This window comes from Phascolarctos cinereus, unplaced genomic scaffold (genome assembly GCF_003287225.1).
Source record: "Phascolarctos cinereus isolate Bilbo 61053 unplaced genomic scaffold, phaCin_HiC Scaffold_9;HRSCAF=440, whole genome shotgun sequence".
NCBI lineage: Eukaryota > Metazoa > Chordata > Mammalia > Diprotodontia > Phascolarctidae > Phascolarctos > Phascolarctos cinereus.
The window spans coordinates 258,423,813-258,446,283 of record NW_027556402.1 but is presented as its reverse complement, the minus strand read 5'-3'; the positions used below and the strand labels follow the sequence as shown (position 1 = coordinate 258,446,283).

General features: G+C 51.9%; 1 protein-coding gene across 1 annotated transcript in view; it reads left to right on the top strand.

Moving 5' to 3' along the window:
- Window positions 1-5,342: 5,342 nt before the first annotated feature.
- CHKA (choline kinase alpha) overlaps window positions 5,343-22,471 on the top strand; it is a 47,792-nt gene continuing 30,663 nt past the window's right edge. Inside the window, 3 exon segments of the mRNA XM_020968219.2 lie at window positions 5,343-5,667; window positions 5,670-5,956; window positions 22,355-22,466. Coding sequence (XP_020823878.1) covers window positions 5,590-5,667; window positions 5,670-5,956; window positions 22,355-22,466 — 477 coding nt within the window. The 5' untranslated portion in view covers window positions 5,343-5,589.

The following is a 22,471-nucleotide window of genomic DNA, read 5'->3' as shown; positions in this document are numbered from 1 at the left end:
AGTCACTGGCACAGAGGCCCTGGGGCCTACCCCCAGGCAGTGTAAGGAAAACAAACATGATCTTGGTGGTCTCTGAGAAATGGAGAAAGGCTTTTGTCTTGATTTTTAAAAAGGAGAAGGTACATTCCCCAACAGGAAAGTGCTCCACATGCACAAACACTCTTCTCAAAAGAGCAGCTGCAAAGTCTTCATGACCATGTAAATGAAGAGACATTGCCCTAAGAACCCAGCCCTTCTGAACACAATGCTCTGAGCTCGACGCAGCCACCATGTGAAAGCTGGAGCATGGCCAGGTATTCTGTGATGAGTCCAGTTGGCTTCCTAGGGCCTCTTTGAAGAGCCCTTGACCCAGCAGTCATGGTGCCTGTAAAAGGCCCCTAAGAGGACTCACCAGCAGGGGCAATTGCCATCCAGTCCCCTGGAGTCCAACAAAGAGGATGAATTGCCCAGGGTAAGTTCGATGAAGGGGCATCTCTGGGCTTCTCTTCCCTGCGGTCATTGCCAAAAGCCCCAGGGCCAGGACCAATGCTAGGGGCCTGCTGCCCCCACCCAGAGGGACATGAGCACAGGGCCTTTCTACTGCTTCTCCCTCCTGATACTTTTTTTTTTTTGGTTAGGCAATGGGGTTAAGTGACTTGCCCAGGGTCACATAGCTAGTGTTATGTGTCTGAAGCGGGATTTGAACTCAGGTCCTCCTGAACCCAGGGCCGGTGCTCTATCCACTGCACCACCTAGCTGCCCCTGGATACTCTTTTCTGCTCTTAGGTAAAGGGGTATTGGGGATGGCTACAACCTTGGGAGCCTCCGGCACCAGCGAATTGCTCAGAGATAGAGCTACTAGCCTTGTTGTGGGGTACCTCATTCATGTGAGTTGGGATAAGGACTCCCAGAGTCTCATAGGGGCAAAAGATAGATAAACAGATGGACAGGTGGCACAGTGGATGGAGTGCCAGGCCTGAAGTCAGGAAGCCTCATCTTCCTGGGTTCAAATCTGGCCTCAGACATTTCCTAGCTGTGTGACCCTGGGCAAGTCACTCAACCCTAATCACCTCACCAAAAAAAAAAAAGCAAAAAACAAAACAAAAAAACCCCCTAAAGATAGAATTAAATTTTTTTTTTAAAGGAGAGGCAACTAACTGGTAGCCACAAGGAACCACTATGGATTCACATAGAATAAGTGGGGCCCAACTAAACTCATTTCCTTTTCTCTGACAGAGTTACTGAACCAATCAATTGGGAAACTGCTGTAAACAGCAGCTCTGGCTTTCAGCAAACCATCTGTCAAGGCCTCGTAATAGCGGCCGGATAAACAACTCAAAGGATTTGAGTAATGGTCATAGGTCCACCTGGAGGAAGAAACAGTCACACAATAATGTCCTGGGTTGGCCCCCTGAGGTTCCACTTTTTTATCACTAACTTGAAGACGGGATTGGCAGGGAGGTGGGCGTGGCAAAGCAAGTCTCATGAAAAAAGGTTTTGGTTGGCCGCTAGGGTGGCGCTCCATTCCTCACATTTCTGTGAATTACCTCGTTCGGGACATTGAACTAGGGTGGGGGGGTGGAGTCAAGAGTGGGATGAGGATGCCAAAGGCCTAATGAGATCACCAGCTGCAGGGGCAGAGGCACTGCCAGAGAAGTAAGGAGCTTCTCCAGGGCGACCCCAGGCCCTGGGATCAACGGAAGAGATGAGGGAGGGCGCCAGTCACTCATTCCTGTCCCAGGATGATCAGGCTACGTTGCTACTCAGAAGGAAGTAACCCTTTGGCTGGAGGAGTTTTTTGAAAGCCGAAGAGGGCCTGACCCTTGAGGCTATTTAACATTGTCCATGGGGTTATGAAAGCATGGCACCTGGTGAATCTGCCCACAGGCATACATTTGTTAGTTTCCCTCAGTGGACACAGCATTTCTCCATTTTCCATTAAAGTACAAGGGATGAGGACAATGTGGGAAGGACATTTGGTGCAGGGCAGTATTGGGCAGAGAAGCCTCCATTACCCTGGTCCCCCAAGTTCCCAACCCAGAGGCACCCTGGCCACCTCCCTTACTTTCTCTCACCCTCCAGATCTCATATGGTGCCAAGGCCTGTCCCAGTCAGCTCTGCACCATCTCTCCAATAGGCTCCCTCTGCCCTGACATTGTCACCCCACCCCCCCCACCCCCCTTACCTCATGCCTGGACTACTGAAATAGCTGCGGGGGGGGGGGGGGTCTGCCTGCCTCCAGTCTGACCCTGGTCCAGTCTACCCTCCACGGGCTATCAAAGTGATCTTCCTAAAGCACAGGTCTGAGTCACTGACCTCTTCAGTCAACTCCAATGCTCCCTATCACCTCCAGGATCAAACCAAAAAAATCTGCTGCTTGGATTTTAAAGCCTTTCATAACCTCCCACCTTCCCAGTCTTCTAACACCTCCCCTTTCCTTCAACCCAGGGAGGTCAGCCAGCCAGGCCCCTTCATTTTATGCATGAGGACTCTGAGACCCAGAGTAAACTGACTTGGGCAGGGTCACACAACTATTAAATGGTAGGCCCAGTATCTGAACCTGGATCCTGACTCCCAATCCATCTCTCCATTGCACACAAAACACTCCTCTGGCTCAGTTTCCTTCCCTGTAAAAGAGGGATAAAAATATTTGCACTACCTTTCTCTTAGGGCTGTGGTCATTAAATGAAATCACACAAATACATACATACATACATATATACATATATGTATATATATATATATATATATATATATATATATATATATATATGGTGTTTTATGAACCTTGAGGCACAATGTGATTGTAAATCATTATCACTGCTATTGTTTTTACTGAGGTTTCCTAATGAATGAGACTAGGAGGAGGAAGGAATGGAGGAATGTTAGTGGGAAGGGGTCAAGGAGAGGGGGGTAAGAAAGAGCTTAAAAGTTTGCTGACTACTAAACAATGTAACAAAATACGCTTTTAAAATCATGAATCTGGATTCAATTATACTGGCATTTTGTGCTACAGGGTGTCTTCTAGGATGAGAAAGCTGAGGTTTGGAGAGGTGGTGAGTGGCCCAAGGTCACACAGTGGGAGCCAAGCAGGAACAGCCACAACTGAATGCCTGATTTTTTGCTACAAATGAGTTTTTTTCCTCCCCCCCCAAAAAAGGGACTAAACCAAATTCCCCCAGTCTTAAAGAGGATGAACTCAAAAACCCTCAATTAAGAAACCAAAGCTCAAAGCAGTGTTCAGCAACTTGGGAGTAAATAAATCAGCAGCAGGGGAGAGGCTCAGGCTGCTGGCAGCGGCCTGGATGCTATGGGTTCTCACAGCCCAATTTCTGGCAGTTTGCTCTTCAGGGTCTGAGCTCCTGGGAATTTCTCTAATATCCTTAATGAGGTAACTTCTCTGTCCCCCTAGGGGGGCCTCGGTCCCACAAAAGCTAGCCTGGCTTTTCACAGCTCAACTGGGCAGAAATCAGAGAAGAAAGGAGGTATTTCACTGTGCAGTCCGCCCCCCTTCCCTAGTTTCCCTCTTTTCTCCTTGGGAGATTTCCAGAATTCCTCCAAGATTAACCAGCCTCATATTATTGGTTAGTAGGACAAAGGGGACTGTCACCTGCAAGGCCTGGGCAACCAGCCCCACCTCTCTGAAATGACTGCCCTGCCTCAGAGACCTTGGGGTCCTGCCATCTCCCTCCCCAACTCCCACGCTGGGGAAAATGATGTCCCCTTGAGAAGGCCAAGGCCTGCCTCCAAAGGCCTCCAGCTATTGAGTTACGTATTTGGAACGGGAGGGTAGCCCTAGCTTAGGTCCATAAAGGCGCATTTCAACCTCCTTGCTGAGGCTGGCAGGCACCTCTGTAAAATGACACCTTTTTGGTATCCTTGGAATCTGGGGGAGGGGAAAAGGGCCCAGGTTTTCCAGGGCCAGGAGAAAGGCATGAAGTCTAAAAGCAGACTTTTCTGATACAGAGAGGGAGAGAAGATACAGATTCGGCTAGGGAAAGCACAGCCAGTTTGGCTGAGGGCCAGGGAGGGCTCTACAAACATCACCTTCAGCCTGAGCCCCGGGAACCCTGGATCACCTGACAAGCAGGTATACAGACTCGGGGAGGGCTATGTGGGCAGTGGAGGTCAAGGCTCCCCCGGGCAGCTGGGCAGGAGCTGCCTGGCTTCAAGCACTGACTGCGCTAACAGTGGGTCCGTGGCCATCCCCGAGAAACTGCCTGGCTCTTTGGCAGGGAGTCAGCACCTCGGAAGAGTGAACAGCTTGCACCTCCCCCATCCTTGTGCCCCACCCACTCTGAAATCTGGGGAAAGCTGCAGATGCGACCCAACTAGTGTCCCCTGCTTCAAGGACTCAGGTGCCTCCTCGGGCCAGCTGAGGACAAGCTGCCGAGGCAAGGTCCGAGCCGCGCAGCCGTCTCCCACGCAGACAGCCTGGGCACGGAGGAAAAGCCGGCCCCGTCCCAAGGTCATCCTCCAGTCACTGGGTTTTCGATGGTCCTAAAAAAAAGTGTTCCGATAAAGTCCTGCGACCAGTCAGCCCCTGGCCTCCACAGAAGCCCCTTGCCCACCCCCAGCCCCCAGCCCCCTTTCGCAGCCTTTTGCTTTACTCTCCTGGGACCTCTGCAGGCTGGGAAGGAAAGCCCCCTCCCCCCTCGTCCTCCCCCTCCCTTCGGTCTCCCTCCTTTGTCCACTCAAGTCTCCCCCTCCCCTTCCCTCGTCTAACTCCTTGACAGGATTTTCTCCTCTCCATTTTTCTTCTTCCCCTCCAGTCTTCCTTTTCACCTGCTTCCCCCTTCCCCTCCAGACCTTTCCTCCTTCTTCTCCTCCGCCTAACCCCTCCCTCCCCTCTCCCCCCTTCTTCCTCCCCTCTAGCCCCTGGTCGCTTCTCTTCCTCCCCTCCCCCTCTCCTTTCAGCCTTCCCTTCCGCTAACCCTTCCCCTCCCAGCCCCTGCTTTCAGTCTCCTCCTCCACCTGTTCCCCTCTTCTTGCCTCGCCCCTCCCACTCCGGTTTCTCCTCCACCTGTTCCTCCCTCTCCCTTTCCCCTCCCCCTTGCCTGGCCCCCTCACAGACCCCCCCCAATTCCGTTCTCCTCTCTCCTCCCCACCCCCTCGCCCCCGGTCCTCCCGCCCCGCCTGGCCCCGCCCCCTGCCCTCCCCTCCCCGCTAGGCTGCGGAGCCCCAGTCTCAGGGGGGCGGGGCCCGCGCTCTCCCCGCCTCTTCGCCGGCGCCGGCCGGTCGTTGGTTGCGAGGCGGGATCCGGGGCGGGGCCTGTCTCGCGGGCACCAATGAGAGCGGGCGGGCTGTGACGCCGCGGGCGGCGGGGGCTCCGCGTGCCGCGCGCCGGGAGGTGTAGGCAGCGCCGAGCCCGCGACCGCCTCAGACGCGCCGACCGCCGCGGACCGCGCTCTAGCCCCATCCTCCGCTCCCGTCTCAGCTCCCGCTCCCGCCGCCGCCGCCGCCGCCCCTGCCGGCCCTTTCGGCCGCCGAGCCTGAGCCCGAGGCCCCCCACGCCCCTCCCGCAGGCCGGCCGGCCTCCCCGCGCTGCGCCGCGGCCCCTTTGTGCGCCGCCCCCCGCCCCGAGCCCCCGGCCCGCTCCGCTCCGGCGGCATGAAGACCAAGTTCTGTAACGGCGGCGAAGCCGAGCCGTCGCCCCTGGGGCTATTGCTGAGCTGCGGGGGGGAGGGGGCGGCGGGGGAGGGGGCGCCCCCACGCCCGGTGGGGGGCCGGCGCAGCAGCGCGACGCGGAGGCCGTGCTGGAGGCCGAGGAGCGCGGCGGGGGCGAGGGAGGGGGAGGCCCCTGCTGCCCGCTGCCGGCGCCCGAGCGAGACGAGGAGCCGGACGAGCCCGAGGACGCGGTCGAGGACGAGGCCCCCGATTCCCGCACCCGCCGCAAGGCCTATCTGTGGTGCAAGGAGTTCCTGCCCGGAGCCTGGAGGGCGCTGCCGGAGGACCAGTTCCACATCAGCATCGTCAGGTCAGGGCCGGGGGGGGGGGGGCGGGACGGAGGCCTCGCCCCGGGGCACCGGGTAGGGGTGGGGGAGGCGAACGTCCCCTCTACGGCGGGGTGGGAACTGAGGCCCCGACCCTGGGGGGAGGGGAGCATTCCCCCTACGGAGGGGGGAGGAAACTGAGGCCCCGACCCTGTCGGGGAAGGGATAGAGCAGGTCCCGGTTACCAAGGAGGAAACAGGGATGTCGTCCCCCGGGAGGGAAAGAGAATCCCCCTACCGAGGAGGAAACAGACGGGGGCGGTGTACCTGATCCCCTTCCCCTAAGATCCTGGTGTGTTGAGGATCCGGGACCCCTTGGAGAGGAGGATCCTCAGGCTGCAGGCGTCGTTAGTCTAGCCTCCGCCCCCTCCCCCACGCATTCAGGAGGCCCAGAGATGGGGGGCGACGACTTGGTGCCTCCTAGGACACTACGTAGACCTCTAGAGCAGGAAGACCCGCGGGATTGTCCAGTCCGAACCCAGCTAGCCTCGAACCAGAATAGGACTTGGAGTCCGACTCTGAGACTGTGAAGGTGGAGGTTGGAACCTCAAGGCAGCCCCTTATTTTTGCGAGGCGCTCGGGAGGGGAAGAGACTGGGCTGGATGGGAAGGGGGAGGGGAGGCAAGGCTCTCCCTGTTGCTTGGATGTGGTGGTGGTAAATGAGGGTTACACACCCTTCCTCTTCTCCCCACTGCAGCTTTGGGCAACTGGTATTCTTGGAGAGCCACCTGGGGTGGGGTGGGGGAGAAGATTGGTGGATTCCACAAAAGATGGAACCTTTTGTTTGGGAAGACTGGAGCGGCCCACAAAAAGGCCCTGAGGTATCATTCCCTTATCTGGTGACCTAATTTGCTCCCCAAGGCCACTGCCTCTGAGTAGGCCTGCCTTCCTGCCCCTGTCTGGGAAACTCCCAGACTCATAAAAACACCCATACTTGATTTCTAGAACTTAGGCGTTCCTAAAAAGAGGTGTCTGGACCCCCTTAGGTTTGAGAGCCAGGAAGCGCCCTGGAGATCATGGAATCCAGTCCCTTAATTTTATCGAGAGGGAAATTGAGGCTCCATAGGGAAGGAACCCAGCCCAAGGTCATTCAGGTGACTAGGAGTGATCCCAGATTCCAGCCTAACTCCCAGTCCAGAGTATTGGATTGAGTTAAGTTCCTCTTTCTTATCTGAAGAGATGTCATTAGGAATTGGCTCCCAAAATGACTTTTCAAAAACCCTTAAGAATGTGTCTCTTTAAGGAAAAAAGGGCATATTTAATGGGACAGGAACTTTTCTTATATAATAGTCATAAAACATCCAGAAAGCTGGTGCCTTGCAGCTGTATCCGTAGGAGAAGAAGGTATGTCCTTGGGGTTGGCTGTTTGGGCTTAGAATCCGTAGCTTTTATTTAGAATCTTGAGGGTGCTTAGTGTGTTCAGGGATCCCTGAATTCTTGTGTGCTTCTGTGTGTCTGGTTTCCCCTTGGCTTTGCTCGACAATGTCTCGTCTGTCAAGCACACAGGGACACACCAGTGGGCAGGTGCAGTGGGATGGCAGCATTAATGCATGCAGCCAGAAGAGAAATCGGTGCTTTATGGAGTCCGTCCAGGCCTCTTCGGTTGTCAGCGGGGTGATGCTGGGGTGGGGGTGGGGGACACCCACGCAGAATGCCCAGGCCCAAATTTAGTCAGTTTCAATTTCTGTGCCCTCTAGCAGAAGGCCAAGTATGTAGCACATGTAACCGATCTGACCTTCGCTTCCTCTTTATTCCACCAGAAGCTTAGGCCCTGCAGAATCCCCTGACAAGTATTGGCTAGTCCTGAGTTTCACTGCCACCCTTTGGACTTTCTTTCTTGTGCTGTTAGCAAACCTTCCTAGGCAGGTATCTCACAGAACATGCAGAAGTGTCCAGAGATGACATGGGAACAGAAGAACCAGGAGGCCCGTCTGAGCAGTGTACAAATGGCGTTCCCCATCCAGCTGCCATTCACAGAGACGAGCTTTTCCACAGGAGGATTACTGAGTTTTTAATTAGGAGAAGAGACCCAAACAGTGTGACACTGGTGGGGGGGGGCCACCCATAGCAATCATCAGTGTTATTCCCAACTTGACCCTCCTCAGGATTTGGGGGGATGATGTCAGTCATTTTCAGATGCCTGTGAATCTGTCCTTACCTCCTATTGGAGGCCTTGGGGCTACCTGTGATGGTTGGAGTGTGCTCCCTAGATGTGGTTGCACTGTCCGTCCGTCATTGTGGAGTGAGTCATTAATTGTTATGTGCTGGGCACTGTGCTGAGTGGTAAGGATACAAAATGAAGCAAAAGACAGGCCCTACTGGCACAGAGCTCACAATCTAACAAGGGAGATGACAGACAAATGTATGCAATCCTAGCTATATACAAGATAAATAGGAAATCATTAACTGGGAAGGTTTTGTGGAGGAGGTAGGATTTTAGTTGAGACTTAAAGGAAGCCAGGAGGTGGAATTGAGGAGAGAGAATTCTTGGGGCATAGGAGACAGACAGAATACGCAAGAGCTGAGAGATTGGGGGGGGGTGGTCTTGTTCATGGAACAGTCTGTAGCTGGGATAACTGGAAAAGGACATATCAGGGAGTGAGTTATGGGAAGCCTGGAAAGCAGGAAGGGCCCTGAATGTCAAACAGTATTTTGTATTTGATTCTGGAGGCTGTAGGGGGCAATTGGAGTTTCTTGTACAGGAGGGGTGTGACATGATTGGGCCTGAATCTTAGGAAAATCACTTTGGTGACTGAATGGAGGGTAGACTGGGTTGGGGCAGCAGACCTCCAGCAGCTATTGCTATAGTCCAGGCCTGGGGGTGTTGGGGGTCTGCACCAAAAGGATAGCAGTGTCAGGACAGAGAGGAGCATTGCTGGAGAGATGCTGCAGAGGTGACATCGTAAGCTTGACAACAATGGGAGATAGTGGGAGGCCACGCTGCATGTGGGAAAATAACGAGGTAATAAGTTTAGTTTGGGACATGTTGAATTTAAGATGTCCTAAAGGCATTTGGAGATGGGAGACTAGAGATCAGCAGAGAGATTGGAAAAAGACCGGTAGATTTGGGAATCATCAGGATAGAGGAGGTCATTAAATCCATGGGAGTTGATGAGATCACCTGGTAAAAAAGTATAGAGGGAGAAGAGAAGAGGGTCCAGGATGGAACCTTGAGGAACCCCTGTGTGTAGAGGGTGGGATCTGGAGGAGGATCCAGCGAAGGAGACAGAAGGAGCAGGAGAGAGATTGGTCCTCAAAACCTAGAGAGAAGAGAGGGTGACCAGCAGTGTCAGAGGCTGCAGAGGGCAAGGAGAAGGAGGGGGCCGAGATCATTAGTAACTTTGGAAAGAACCACTTTGGTTGGATGTGAGGGTCAGAATCTGGGTTGTTAGGGTAAGAAGAGTGAGAGGGCACGCAGACTTGGCTTCTGCCAGCTGGAGAAAGGTAGTTCTATGATAGCTACTGAAGTGACATTTCAGACATGCTCCATGTAAGAAACAAATCTGCAGTCTAATCCCATTCAGAAAATAAAGACCAACATCGTCCTCATCATCCAGGATTTTACAGTCTAATGCGGAGGTGGGTGGATATGATTTACCTCATATCGTACCTCATACTTATTTGGAGAAGATGAGATAATAAAGGAGAGATAGAAACAAAACAGTAGGAAGAAGGAGATTTCCCTGTGCCCTCAGATCCGGAAAGGCATTCATCAAGGATGAATGAGATGATTGGGGGGGGGGGAGTTCAGCTGGGCTGTGGCCATTGTGTTGTGGTAGTTAGCATTCTCTTCTACTTGAAATTACTTTTCATTTTATCTATGTTTTGTATTTCATCTCCTTGAGGATAAGGGACTGTTTTTGTCATATCTCACCAGTGCCCGGTTCATGGTCAGTGCCTAACAGACTTGTATGCAGTTAGATGTGGCGGGTGTGCAATGGTAGGACTTTCCCCTTGGTAGAGAGATCATTACAAGGATTATCGAGGTGACCCCTCGGAATCGATTCCTTTGTATGATAAGGGTGGATCTTTGTAGAAGGCCTTGTTGACCACCTGACAGAGTTCATGCTTCCTAATTGGATTGCATATCATGGTGCCCATGTCCCTGCCACGTTGGAGTGCCAGCTGGGCTGGGTACTGATACTGTGGTAACCTGAGCTCAGGGAGAGCGGTGGATGCTCCTGTTTAGATCCCGAGTGTGTGTCTTTGTCGTCTGTTTGTAGGAAGGTGGTGTTTAAGATCTAATGCTATTCACTGAGTTACCCCCTTGGTTTTCTGATCCTGTGTGGTTGACCTCCGTGTCGATGTTTAAATTTTTCATAGTCATCTTGTCCAATATTGATTGTCATGGTGAGAGGCTCTACTTAGAGAACCTTAATTTCTTCTCATGAGTATTGGTCATGATGGGTGTTCCTTTGTGTTGGTGTTTGGAGTTGTTTCAGTCCTGTCCAACTCTCCATGACTCCATTTGGGGCTTTCTTGGCAAAGATACTGGAGTGGTTGGCCATCTTCTTCTCCAGCTCATTTTACTTGCCCAGGGTCACACAGCTAGTGTGAGACTAGATTTGTACCCAGGTCTTCCTGACTCAAGATCCACTGGGCGACCTAGCTGTTAATAATATTGGCTTGATGCTTCTGCTTTAGAATGAGATATAGTGGGTAGTTGTCACAGTAGCCACTGCTACTATGTAGAAGGCAAATTTGGGGCATTGTGGAATGTCAAGTGGCTGTCTGTTCTAAGGACGTTAGGAAAAGAATGTGTAGGAGGGACAGGCAGAAGAAGAGCAAGTCTTACAACTTAGACCTCTTAGGTTGTAGAAGAAATGGCAAGCCTCTTGAGGAAGCCAGAGGGTCTAGGATCGGGTCAGAGCAGCTCAGAGACCATGAAGGAACTGCAGCAGCCCAACCAGTGCTCTGCTTCTGAATTGTGGGTTGGCCAGGGAGGAGGAATGACTCATGGGCCCTAACAAGGACTTGCTGGACCCCTCCTCGCTGGAACCACTTTGTCCCGGCCTGTTGGCAGAGAGCTGAAAAGGATGGCAGGAGGGCCTGGTAGAGGGATGCTCAGCAGAGATTCTGGCCAATTTCTTGTGCTTTCTGTCTGTGGATCTCTTTAGTGACACTTGAGATTTAGGAAGATGCTGATCCCACTGCAGTCATGAATGAAAGCGGGCCAAAGGAGGATTTCTGATGAAACCCTAGGTTTTCAGGGCCTGGCATGTAGAAAGCGGCTTACAGATTGATTAACTAGAAAACTGGATTACACTTATCATCCAATTCCTCGTAATGGAGAGACAGTGAAAAGAAGACTTTACTACCTTCATTTCAATCTTTTCAGAAAAATTCCATTGTGAACTCTCTGGGGGAAAGGAGCAAGATGTAGACTTCAGAGTCTGGCTGGAAGAATGTACCTGTGTCTGTCTGTGTGTTGCTTCCTGAGGCAACCCCTTTCACTTGGGGATGACTCTCCTTGTTCGAAACTTAGACCTTGCAGCAACAAGCCTCCATCTGCCTTCCTCCCATTTCCTGTCCGCTGGGGCCAAACTAAATATGCTTTACATCCTCAGAGAGGATTATGGAAGGGTTTTGTTTTATGCACAAAAGAAAACAGAGGGCATTCAGAACAGCTTTGAAAGTGAGCCTGTCTTACATATTATACTTTGATGCATGTTGTGGGGATTGGCAGCTTCATGCCAATGGAGAAAACGTGTGCAGGTCACACGGAAGGGACCTTAGAGTTGTAGTTCATTTCTTTCATTTTACAGATGAGGAAACTGAGGCCCAGAGAAGTTCTTCCCCAAAGTCAAATAGGAAAAAAGGGGCAGAGCTGAGATGTGAGCTCACATCTGCCAGTTCCAGTTCCAGCTCTCGACACTTTGCCACCCTTCCATGGGAGTGCCACGAGCACATTGCTGTTTGCCACGGTGACTTGCTGACAGAGCTCATGGCTCCTCAAAGCTTTTTCGGACAGACTCTTGTCCAGCCGGGTTTTCTCCGTCTTGTGCTTGCTGAGCCTTTAAAAGTCTTAAATTGGTTGGCGAGTGCCTCGTGCCTGTGGAAGTCTTCTGTGAGGCTGCCTCCTTTTCTTCCCATTGGATGCAATAGCCTCAGAATTTTGTCCCTTCAGGGCAACTGAAGTCCTAGGAGCCTTTCTCTAGACTCTTGGGAATCTGCCCTCCTCAGATTTAAGGGGCCTCCTGGACTCTCCCAGCTTTCTTCTTTCTCGAATCCACCGCTTGGTGTTTTTCTGCCTTTCCTAGCCTATCCTAAGGTCCAGATGCAGATTTTTGAAGCTCTCTTCATCGGCTCTTCCTCCTTTTTGTTGGGCAGAGTGAGTGCTCTGGTGGACGTTCTCAGAATTGAAGTGTCCCCCTGTATGACTGTGTCGTGCTTCCACGAGCCCCTCATGTTTCTTCCTTCTGCCTAGGTGATCTGTGGTATACTCCAGAGGCAGCAGGGTTTCTGCCTCTGATGCTGTCCCCAGTCTCACTCCTAAATTTGCTTACGCATGTCCAAATATCTCTGACTGTCTCTTTTCACTTTGGAACAAGAAATACCGTTCAAAGGCAGGTCCCTTTCCACTAAGACTTGGTGCTCTGCAGTCCTGTGAGGTCATGTGTTCCTGGTATGGCGGGATCTCTGTTTCTTCGGTGCGCTTTATGTGAAGAGCCTCGGCCGCAGCTGCTGTTGCTAGCTCCTCTCTTGAGTTGCATCTCCTGTGAATTGTGGGGGCTTGCCGCCGGTTCTCCCCGCATCGTAGCTGAATGCTTTGGTGTCCGCTCAGGACGCCACGCAGGCAGTCTTCTCCCTCCCAACTAGGTCGAGCCGTGCTGATTTGTTTGCTTGCTTCTCACCAGCCCTTGTCAGGTGTGCTCTGTCCGTGGCTGAGTGCGTGTTGTTATCTTTTAAACCACAGCCCAGAAATCCAAAGTCTTTCTTCAGACACCAGCTTCTTAGCCAGCCCTTCCCAAACCTCCCTTCTCTTCTGAAGCCCTTGGCATGTCCTTCTCCCGTGTATTAGAGCCAACGGGTTAAGTGACTTGTCCAGGGTCACACAGCTGGTACGGGTCTGAGGCCAGACTTTCACTCAGTTCTTCCTGACTCCAGGCCCAGTGCTCCATCCACTGAGCCATCTGGCTGCCCCTGATTTTTTTTTTAAATCTAGATGTTGTTTAAAAGGGACAAATGAAAAAACAGAACAAAATAAAAAGGACAAATGATATAACTGTCTTCAAAATAGGAAAAATGCTACACTTGACACTTACTAGCTGTTTGACCCTGGGGAAAGTCACTTAACCCTAATTGCCTTAAAAAAAAAAAAAAGAGAGAGAGAAGAACAAAATAGGAAAAATGATGACCAAACTGAATGTTGATTCTTTGGAATATTTATGACCTCGAAGAGTAAACATGATTTGTGAAGAGGAGCTAGGACTAGGATAATTTGCTTTCTGCGATAGAGGTCACAGATGTGGAGAAAAGTCAGGAATCGATTTCCATCTATTAGGTGATAACCTGAGCTGCTTTGCTGGGTTGAATGTTTCACCTTTTAAGCATTACAAAGTACGGCCTTCTCCTTTCTTTGTCACGACTCTGTGAGAGAGGTGGGGACCCTTCGGTCAGAGAAGGGTGGATTAGACGGCTGGGCAGCAGCGAAGGCAGGATTCTAGCTCCAGGCCTAGGCTTGTGGCCCCTGCAGCATCTGGGCAGAGGTTTCCAAAGTGGGCGATACTGCCTGGGGAGGGGGGGAGTATAGTAGCCTTGAGTATAGTGGGGGAGGGCCCTTGCATAAAAAGAAGGGTTAACCTAACCAGACCCTAGGGTGGCGCTGAGCCCTTTTTTGTAAAGAGGCCAGAGAAGTTTGGGAGCCTCTGGAAGAGTGGTGAAATATCTGGGTGATCCTCTGCTTCCTTCTGACACCCTCCAGGCTCTAGAACGTTTTGTACGTAATGAACAAGCAACTAGTGGCCCAGAGGCATTGGTCGGCTAACTTCTGGCCAGTCGCCTGGCACTTAATAAGTGCCTGCTCTGTGCCTCGCAGACAGGCGCTGTGCTAAGCGCTGGTCCTGGGTTCTGTTCCACTCATGAACAGAAGAAGAGAGTGCTCGTCGGTACTTCCCTTTGTGAAGGCAGAGGGTTTGCTCAGATGACTTTTGGGGGTGCCCAGGCGAGCCGGCTCCCTTTTCCTGAAGTGCGAGGCCTTCCGGGGAGATACTCGGAGTTCTTGTCAGCAGGTGTAAGAAGCACCTCCGGACACTCTTTGGGCAGAGACTAGTCAGGACTCCTTTCTGCTGGCATCGCCTCATCCCCTTACCTGAAGGCAGCTGCAGCAGGGGAGGCGCAGGACAGCCACCTGTGGGGTTGGGAGGCTGGGCTCGGGGGCCTGCCCCGGCGGGCCGGCTTGGCTGTCCAGAGGGCCGCCGCTGGCCGCACGGGAGGGGAGGGGGCACCGAGGGGAGCTGCTCATTCTGTCGGGGGCTGTGTTGCCAACATCTCGGGCCTTTTTCTGGGGCACTTGTTGGTGGATGTTTTGTGGAGCCCAGTCATGGTGGGCTATGAACTCCGTCTTTCCGGGAAGAATCTGCCAGGCACGTTGAGCCGCCCCCACTTCTGGTCAGATTTCCTAAGACAACCAACCACTTAGGAAGAGATTACATTGTGGGAGCTGTATCCTCCTGTTGTAAGGTCAGCGTGTGGAAGAAAGTCACCTGTCATGAAAATATCTCCAGAGAATCCCTTAAATCCCCCAAAGTATGATCTTGGTAGGATCTTTCAACAGCTGTGAATGGGGTGGGAATCGGGTCTCTTTGAAGAAGGCAGCCTTTGTGGGAGGGCAAGTGGAGCTGAGCTGGCTGCTAAGCAGATCCTTGAAAATGAATTTTATTTCTCACTCTGCTGAGCTCTTGATATGAGGGGGAGAGGGGCAGAGTCCTGGTACTCAAACTTAGAACTTGAAAGGGATTCCCATAAAGTGGTCATGCGGCCGGGATGTTTCCTTCTTGTTGCTAGGGAGGCTGGCCATGGCTGGCCCCTCCAACAGCCCTGGCATCTTCAGCAGAGACGCTGGACGTGAGCAGGATACAGAGGCTCTGCGAGCATCACGATACTGGGCACGTGCCACACACACCAGGTCCTTGCTCGTTGAGGAGAGTGGTGGGCTTTAAAGAGTTTTATTAATACCATCACTTCCAGGTAGGTCCTTCCTTTTCTTTCCCAGCAAGCCAGCCTGGTAACAAAGAATGAAAGAAGCGGGGAAAGGCAATTCAGCAAAATTAACCCGCTGATTCTGGTCTCTGCGGTGTCCCTCACCTGGTTAGTGAGTTAGCCCCAGACACTGTACTAGGTACTGGGGATGCAGAAAAAGGCAAAAGACCCTGCAGACCACTATGGACAGACAAGCTGTGGAGAAAGGATCCATTGTGGATGGTCTCAGAGGGAAGGCCCCAGGGTTAAGGAGAGGACTGGGAAGGCCTTCCTGCAGAAGGGGGATCTTTAGGGGGGAGGCAGAGTGGAGGAGACTGAAGTTCTGAATGTGGAGGACAGCCAGTGAACGCTCTCGAAGTTGGGGGGAGGGCTGGAGTGCCGTTCAGAGAACGGCAAAGGAGGCCGGTGTTTGGAGGGGAGTGAGTGTGTGAGGAGACTGGGAGGGTAGGAAGGGGTCAGGTGATGAAGGGCTTCCAATGCCAAGCAGAGGATTCGACGTTTGATCCTGGATGTGATAGGGCGACCATTGGAGCGTATTGAATGGGCTTGGGGGACGATGCTCACGCCCATGTTTTAGGAAGGTCGCCTGGGCAGCTGAGTGGAGCGTGAATGGGAGTGGGGACAGACTTGAGGCAATCCAAGTGTGAGGTGCTGAGGCCTGTACCAGGGGGATGAAACAACATCAGAAAAGGGAAGAGGTGGCCCAGTGGATAGAGCACCGGCCCTGGAGTCAAGAGGACCTGAGTTCAAATCTGGCCTCAGACACATAACACTCGCTAGCTGTGTGACTCTGGGCAAGTCACTTAACCCCAATTGCCTCGCAGAAAAAAGAAGAGGGCATGTTCAAGAGATAGTAGAAGGTGGGGTGACTGGGAGGGTGGCAGTGCCCTGGGCAGGAAGAAGGGAGGGTTTGGAGGAAAAGTTAATGAGTTTTGGACAAGTCTAAGAGGGTCTCTCCAGGACCTCTAGTGTCGGGTGTCGACTAGGCGACCAGCCCCGCGGCTTTCACTGTCAGTGGTAACTTCTCAGCTATCGCAGCTGTCCCCAGAATGGGATGGGATGCCTTGGGGAGGGGGTGGGCTGAGTGGTGCTGTGGAAGGTGTGTGGTAGAGAGGAGTTGGGCTTTTAAGTTTTTGCAATTTTAAAAGTGCCCATTGGCACAGGATCGGATCGACAAGAGTGCGTGGCAAAGTTGATATCAACAGTGACCGGCATCTGATGCCTACTTGGTGACGATGTCGTAAGATGAGCAGGAGCAAGGGTACATTGACCACGGCAGTGAAGACACCTGAGTGTCTGGCACTGGGGCCGTTGCCTAGCAGAGAACTCGAGTCAGAACACAGCGTCTGCCCTGACGTGGCCTTCAGCAACGTGGCAGCAGGCCAAAAGCTAAGTGCCCTTCAGATGGATGAGAGGGCGGATTTTGGCGAGATAGGCTGGCTTCAAGGTGTCCTTGCATCCTCGCCACTAGCACTAGGGAAGCATTTTTCAATCATTGAGCTGTTCACTCCCTGGGTAGGCTGCATATCACTGTGTATGAATTTTAAAGTGGCAGGAGTGACCGCGCTGTGCTGGGTGTGGTGCCCAGGTAGGGTCCTGAGGCATTTCAGGGCATGGGGGGGTACCCCTCTCTTTTTTGTGTAACTTTTTTCTGAGTTCCTTTTTTTTCCCTCTTTCCTTTCTGCTCTCATTTTCTCTCTCACTCCCCTCCTCATCCTCTTAGGTTTGCTAGTGGGACTAGTAGGCATTATTTTTAGCACTTTGATGACAGTTAAGGTCAGGTGAGTTCCTAACATCTGCTCTAAGGGTGTGGGGGGTGGAGCATGGTGAGTGTGCATTTGTGTGTGTGGGTGAACTTAAAATGTTCTGCAGAAGTTTGGAAACAAAAGTCAGGCTGTGCCAAGTTGGCTCTCTGGGGGCTGGGGGGAGGCTCTCATCCTGAAACATTTGAAAGATTTCTCCTGCAATCATAGCCATTCTTTTTGTAAATTGATCCATTCTGCAGAAGATGAGTGAGCAGAAGGGCCAGGAGGACTCTCATGCCTCCCCCTCCTTCCAGGTTTAGTGCTAAATGCTGAGGCATGGCTCTGGCCAGTCCCACGTGACTGTTTGAACATTGCCTGCTGTCCACCAGTTACTCTCACACAGTTTCCTCTTTTATCGTTGACTCTTCTGAAGGCTCTTACAGCAGAAACCACAGTGAGTCTCAGGCTTCCTGGGTTCCTGGGAGAAGGGACTTGGAGAGCTCAGATGAGGGATTGTGGGGTCTGATGAGGGAGCAGAGTCCCAAATTGAGTCCTTGTGGATTTAGAGTCAGAAGGGGCCAGGGGTCCCACACTCTCTCCTAGGTCAGGTCTTTTGGCCTCCGGGGTATGGCTCTGTGTATGGTGCCTGTGCCTGCAGTAGGCTCCCTGCGTCTTGGCTCGAAGTGCTTGCTGTTCCCGTGCTGCCCTCTGCCTTCATTTGCACAGAAAAACCTACCCTGACAGCCCTCATTTCTGCTGCTCCAACCTGGTTGTCTCCATCATGCTGAGTCAATTGCTGTGACAAGCAAGATGGTGCCTGGAATACCAGAGAGCAGCTGGTGATTGCATAGGACTGCGTGTGATGGGTCAGTTCACTGACAAGAATGAGAGGCGTCCTTTCATTGGTTGACAGATGCAACTAGAAGCTGATGCCTGCTGGTGTCAGAGGAGAGGAGAAAGAAGAGATGATGTCGGCCTTGAGCACCAGAGCCTCATAGCTGAATCCGAGATCAGGGAAAGTCCTGCAGGTGTAGTTGCTAGTTTAATTTGCTGTCTGTCCCGTAGCACGTGTTAACTACCCTCGTGTAACTGAAGCTGTCCTTGGCGGGCTGGTGCCTTCAGAAGCGCTGCATCGCCACAGACGCTCGCTGCCGAGGGCATCTGGCAGTCTCCATTCTCCTGCCGGTGTTAGCACGTCAGGCATTTTACTCTTTCGTTTTGGGATTTGGGCCGTACACGTTGGGCGGTTTCGCGCAGCATTTTGCCCGTCTTAGACACCTGCAGAGCTATGCCTAACTCGAAGAGCCAAGTCACTTGCCTCACTTGTAGAAGAAATATTAGGAGGGAGTTTGCCTGTTTATAAATTACCATGTTAATTTTATTTTCACTTGTTGGTTTCTTCAAGAGAGAAGGGCTTTCTCGGGCAAACAGATTTATTCACAAGAGAATTTCTAAAGTAGAGCTTGTTAAGAACCTCCCAGATTCACTTGATCCTGTAGACCACTTGCCCCACACAGTTTTGTTATTTGGCGATAGGCATTTTTGTTATGACTGCTGAGGAGTGCCCAGGCTTCCTTGGCTGCCGTTCTTCCCACAGCCTGCATTTCTGCCTCCATATTCTCTCGATGTGGAATGTGAGCCAGTGTTTAACGACAGGAGCCCGGTGGGGGAGCACAGTGCGGGATTTGGAAGTAGTGAAATGCCTCTTGTTGGCTGCTGCTTCCATGGACCAGGAGAGAGGGCTTGAAGTTAACTGCTTGTCCCTTCAGACTTCCTGCTTCCTCTGTGAAACTTGAAGTCTGTTGAGTTTATTTGATACATTTGGATCACTTGTGGGCTTTGACCCGTGAAATCATGGCATAGTTGCTAAATTCAGGGTATAGTGCCCATATCTTAGACCAGGGTGGGCTCGTGGGCTCCTGCCACCGTCTCTGTCACAATGCCCTCTGCCTCTGTTCCCAGGCGTATCGTGTGAGCGCCCATCGGAGCTGGCTGTCCTAACCTGGGGGGGGGGGTCCTTCCTTCCTATGGAGTGCTTCAGCTGTCATGACAAAGCCATTGACAGTTACCTTCCTGCAGCCTAAAGTCTGTTAGGCAACAGTTCAGAGGAGTCACTGTGTGCAAGCTTAGAAAACAGGAGCGCCGATGGCAGCCCCCAGGTTGTCAGGAATCTCTTGGTGTAAGCCAAGCTGGCCTGCCTGCCCATTCGGGAATACGGGGTCGACTCTGAATTCAGTAATCCAGTTGAGAACAGGAGTTAATCTGCACTTGTAACAGTGGGACAGGAAGAGGATGGAGGCTTCCTTTGGATGCAGTGCCAGTCTTGTTGCTTGGCAACCAGAAGCCCATTTGGGTAATGTCTGGCACTACAGTAGAATTTGGACAAGGCTGTACAATAGAACAGACTGGCTTTGGACAAACATCTAAGAACTCTCAAATGGATTCTTTTCCCCTGTATTTTTTGGGTGGAAACATCACCTATCTTCCCAAGAGCTTGGTCTTTCCCGGGCATGTGGTTCCTCTCCACCCACCCACCCACCCGAACTCTTCCCTGCTTGGATACAGGCCAAGCAGCTTAATTGTTTCCTTCCTGGTCCCAGGAGTCCAACAGATGGGTCCTTCCTTACTGTTCCCCTTCGCCCCAATGACTCTGTGACTGACTCTGACTGTGGCTGTGCAGTTATTCAGGTAGTGAAAAGGGGGCAAGGAACTGCAGGTGTCGCTTCCTCCCTCTTTTTCACTGTGTTTTGGATAAAAAACTAAAACCACTTAGTGAGAGACAGTGGTTTAGTGGAAGACAGGAGACTTCCATTCTGCTCTTGCAGCCCGGGACAGATCACTTCTTTGGGTAGGCCCCTTCTTCACAAGCCAAGGAAATTGGATGGTCTCCCCACCTTTGTCGGGAAACACTGCCCCAAAGCTGTAGCTTGGGCTCAGGGTAATCAGCATTGCAGTCACTGGGACTGGAAGGCCACTTGGCAAGAAGAATGGCCAACCGAGGTCAGTGACTTTGCTTTACCATTAAAAATGTGAACTATACAGTGTGATAGAATTTTCTGTTCTTTTGTTACGTTTGTAGCCATTGTTTTCTAGGTTTGTAGTTTTGGCCTTACAAGATTAAATAGACCAGTGACTATTGTTTACTCAAATGTTGTGTCAAAACGTGGCCGACAACTTCAGGATGCCATTTGGTGACTTGACACGTCCATTTGTCCTGGCCGCCTTGGTTGTTCTTAGGTGGTTTTCACCAAAGACGACAGAGAGGACAGGGAGCTTACACACGTAAGTTCATCTGGGTAGGTTCCTCTCTCTGAATCAGAAGGACTATAGTTCTGGTAGGAGGTAGACTGAGGAGCCAGGGGATGAGGGAGCTGTCCATGTGATGCCCCACCCCCACCTCCCAGGAATCCTCTTGCCTGTGCTCTCTGGACTAATTCTCCTGGTGGAGTCCTGTCCCTGGCTGGTACCCTGCTGTGTGTAAGGAGGAACCAAAGAGGCTGGGATGAATGGCCCCTTTAAGAAATGACTCTTTCCGGTGGTGACTTTGAACTCAGCTGCTGTTCTGAATTGTATTTATCGGTTTACAAGTTTCTCATTTTTTAACCTTTTTGTAGCTTGGTTGAACCTCTGTGGGGGCAGAGGGAAAGGAGGACTCAGGTAAGGAAGAAACTTTAGGAGAAGAGGCTGCCGCTGTTGACCAAAATAACCTTTGGAAGATACAGATGGGGACTTGGCTCAGGGTGGGAGAGCATTCTCTTCTCCGGCTCTGACTTCTTCCCTTGCTTTGTCCTTGGTAGACTCTGGGCTCCCTCTCTTCCAGGCCTTCAAGGTCTTCCAGCAGGAATCTTTACAGGTAAAGGAGCTAAGGCCAGAATGGGGAAGCGTTGTTACGTGAGGAGCAGGGGTTCCCATCCAGGCAGGCTGGCCCCAAACCCAGTGCTCTGGCTACCTGGCCACACATGCGGCCTTCTTCTCTTGTCGATTTACACAGGGATCCCGCGGGGGCTTTGTGTCTCTGTTTGCTTTTGAATACGTTGGTCTCCCTGAGAGAGGGTGTGCTTTCATTTTTACCAGTCGGCCCTATAGGGAGTGGCTGTGGTCAGTCTTTATTCTGGCCCCAGAATTTGGGCTCTGCACAGATACCAGGAGTGATGAAATATGCTGACTTTGCAAAGCCTTGAGGGTATGTAAGCTTTTGGTGTTTGAACCCTTGGAATTCATGGAGATCAGCAGTGTCCTTAGTCCTGAGCAAGCTTGCTCTGGAAGTAGTGGAGCTGAGGCTGACCACACTGACTCTGTGACTCCTGGGAGATGATCCCATTGGGAATCATCAAGGTCAGGGACCGTTTCTGGTTTAGTCATATTGATGTCGTCACAGTGGACACCTGCTCATCCCAGAGGGGACATCGAGTTGCCTTGATCCTTCTGCTTTTTGTATCCTTTGCTAGGGCATGGGGCTCCAGGCTGTTAGCATTGCAATGTAAGGCTGTTATGTACCCCAGTGAATGGTTCCTGGAGAGAAGAGATACCCCAGTTGAGAGCACTGTTGCTGAGCTGGGAATGTCGGAGGCAAGGATGGGGAAAGCCTTGCCTGGGCCCCGCTGCTTCGCCCAGACATTGTTTCCTCTTCCTGTTCGTACTGCCTCAGGGCGATCTTAAAGATGGACTAACTTCGTAGCTTTCCCAGCTCTAGTACTGACAGCGTCGCGGGCAGGCAGTCATGTTGTGTTTTAAAGTTGGTGAAGTGCCTGGTGTTGGATCTCATTTGGTCCATGGTACAGGTGTGTCAGTCACTGTGTTCATTTTACAGATGAGGAAGCTGACGGTTGAAAGACGCTTTGGCTTGCCCAGTGTCGTATTGGCCGTAATGATATGGGGGGGGGGGGTTGGAACCCAGATCTTCCTGATCCCCTTTGTCGAGATGCTTAGTCTCTCCCTTCTTTGGCCACCTTGGTTCAGTGTCCCCCTTGTTAGACAGCGTAGGGGCTTAGGCGGTCATGGCGAGGGCTGCCTTCTCCCTTAACAGCACCCCAGAAGTTAGCACTTTGAGTTAGAAAGTTTGCCCATGCAGTCGATTGAGGGGAGCTCATGATTGCAGAGGAGCTTTTCGTCAGCAATCGGTGGATTCCTGGAATTTCCTCGAAAGGGAAACATTGGCCTCCTTCTTTTTACATTTAGCAAGCTGCAGAGGGGAAGGTTTAAAGAATGCCCTATGAGTAGCAGTCAGAAGTTATAGAAATGTCTCTGAAGCTGATCGAGAATTGGTCCATGGGAATGTGAGGGAACTTTACGGTATTTAAATGTTATAATGCGTTAATGGGCCTTGGGTCCCCCCTTAGGGTCTTTAATCAATATTCTAAGAGCTATATCTTGGGAGAAAAATCAATATCAGTCTAAGACTGGGCAAAATAACCTTGTTGTCTCTCATATCCAACAGAGGCGGCCTCAGCAACATGCTCTTCCTCTGCTCCTTACCTGACTCTGTCCAGTCTGTCTCAGACGAGCCCCGCAAAGTGCTGCTGCGCCTATATGGTGCCATTCTACAGATGGTGAG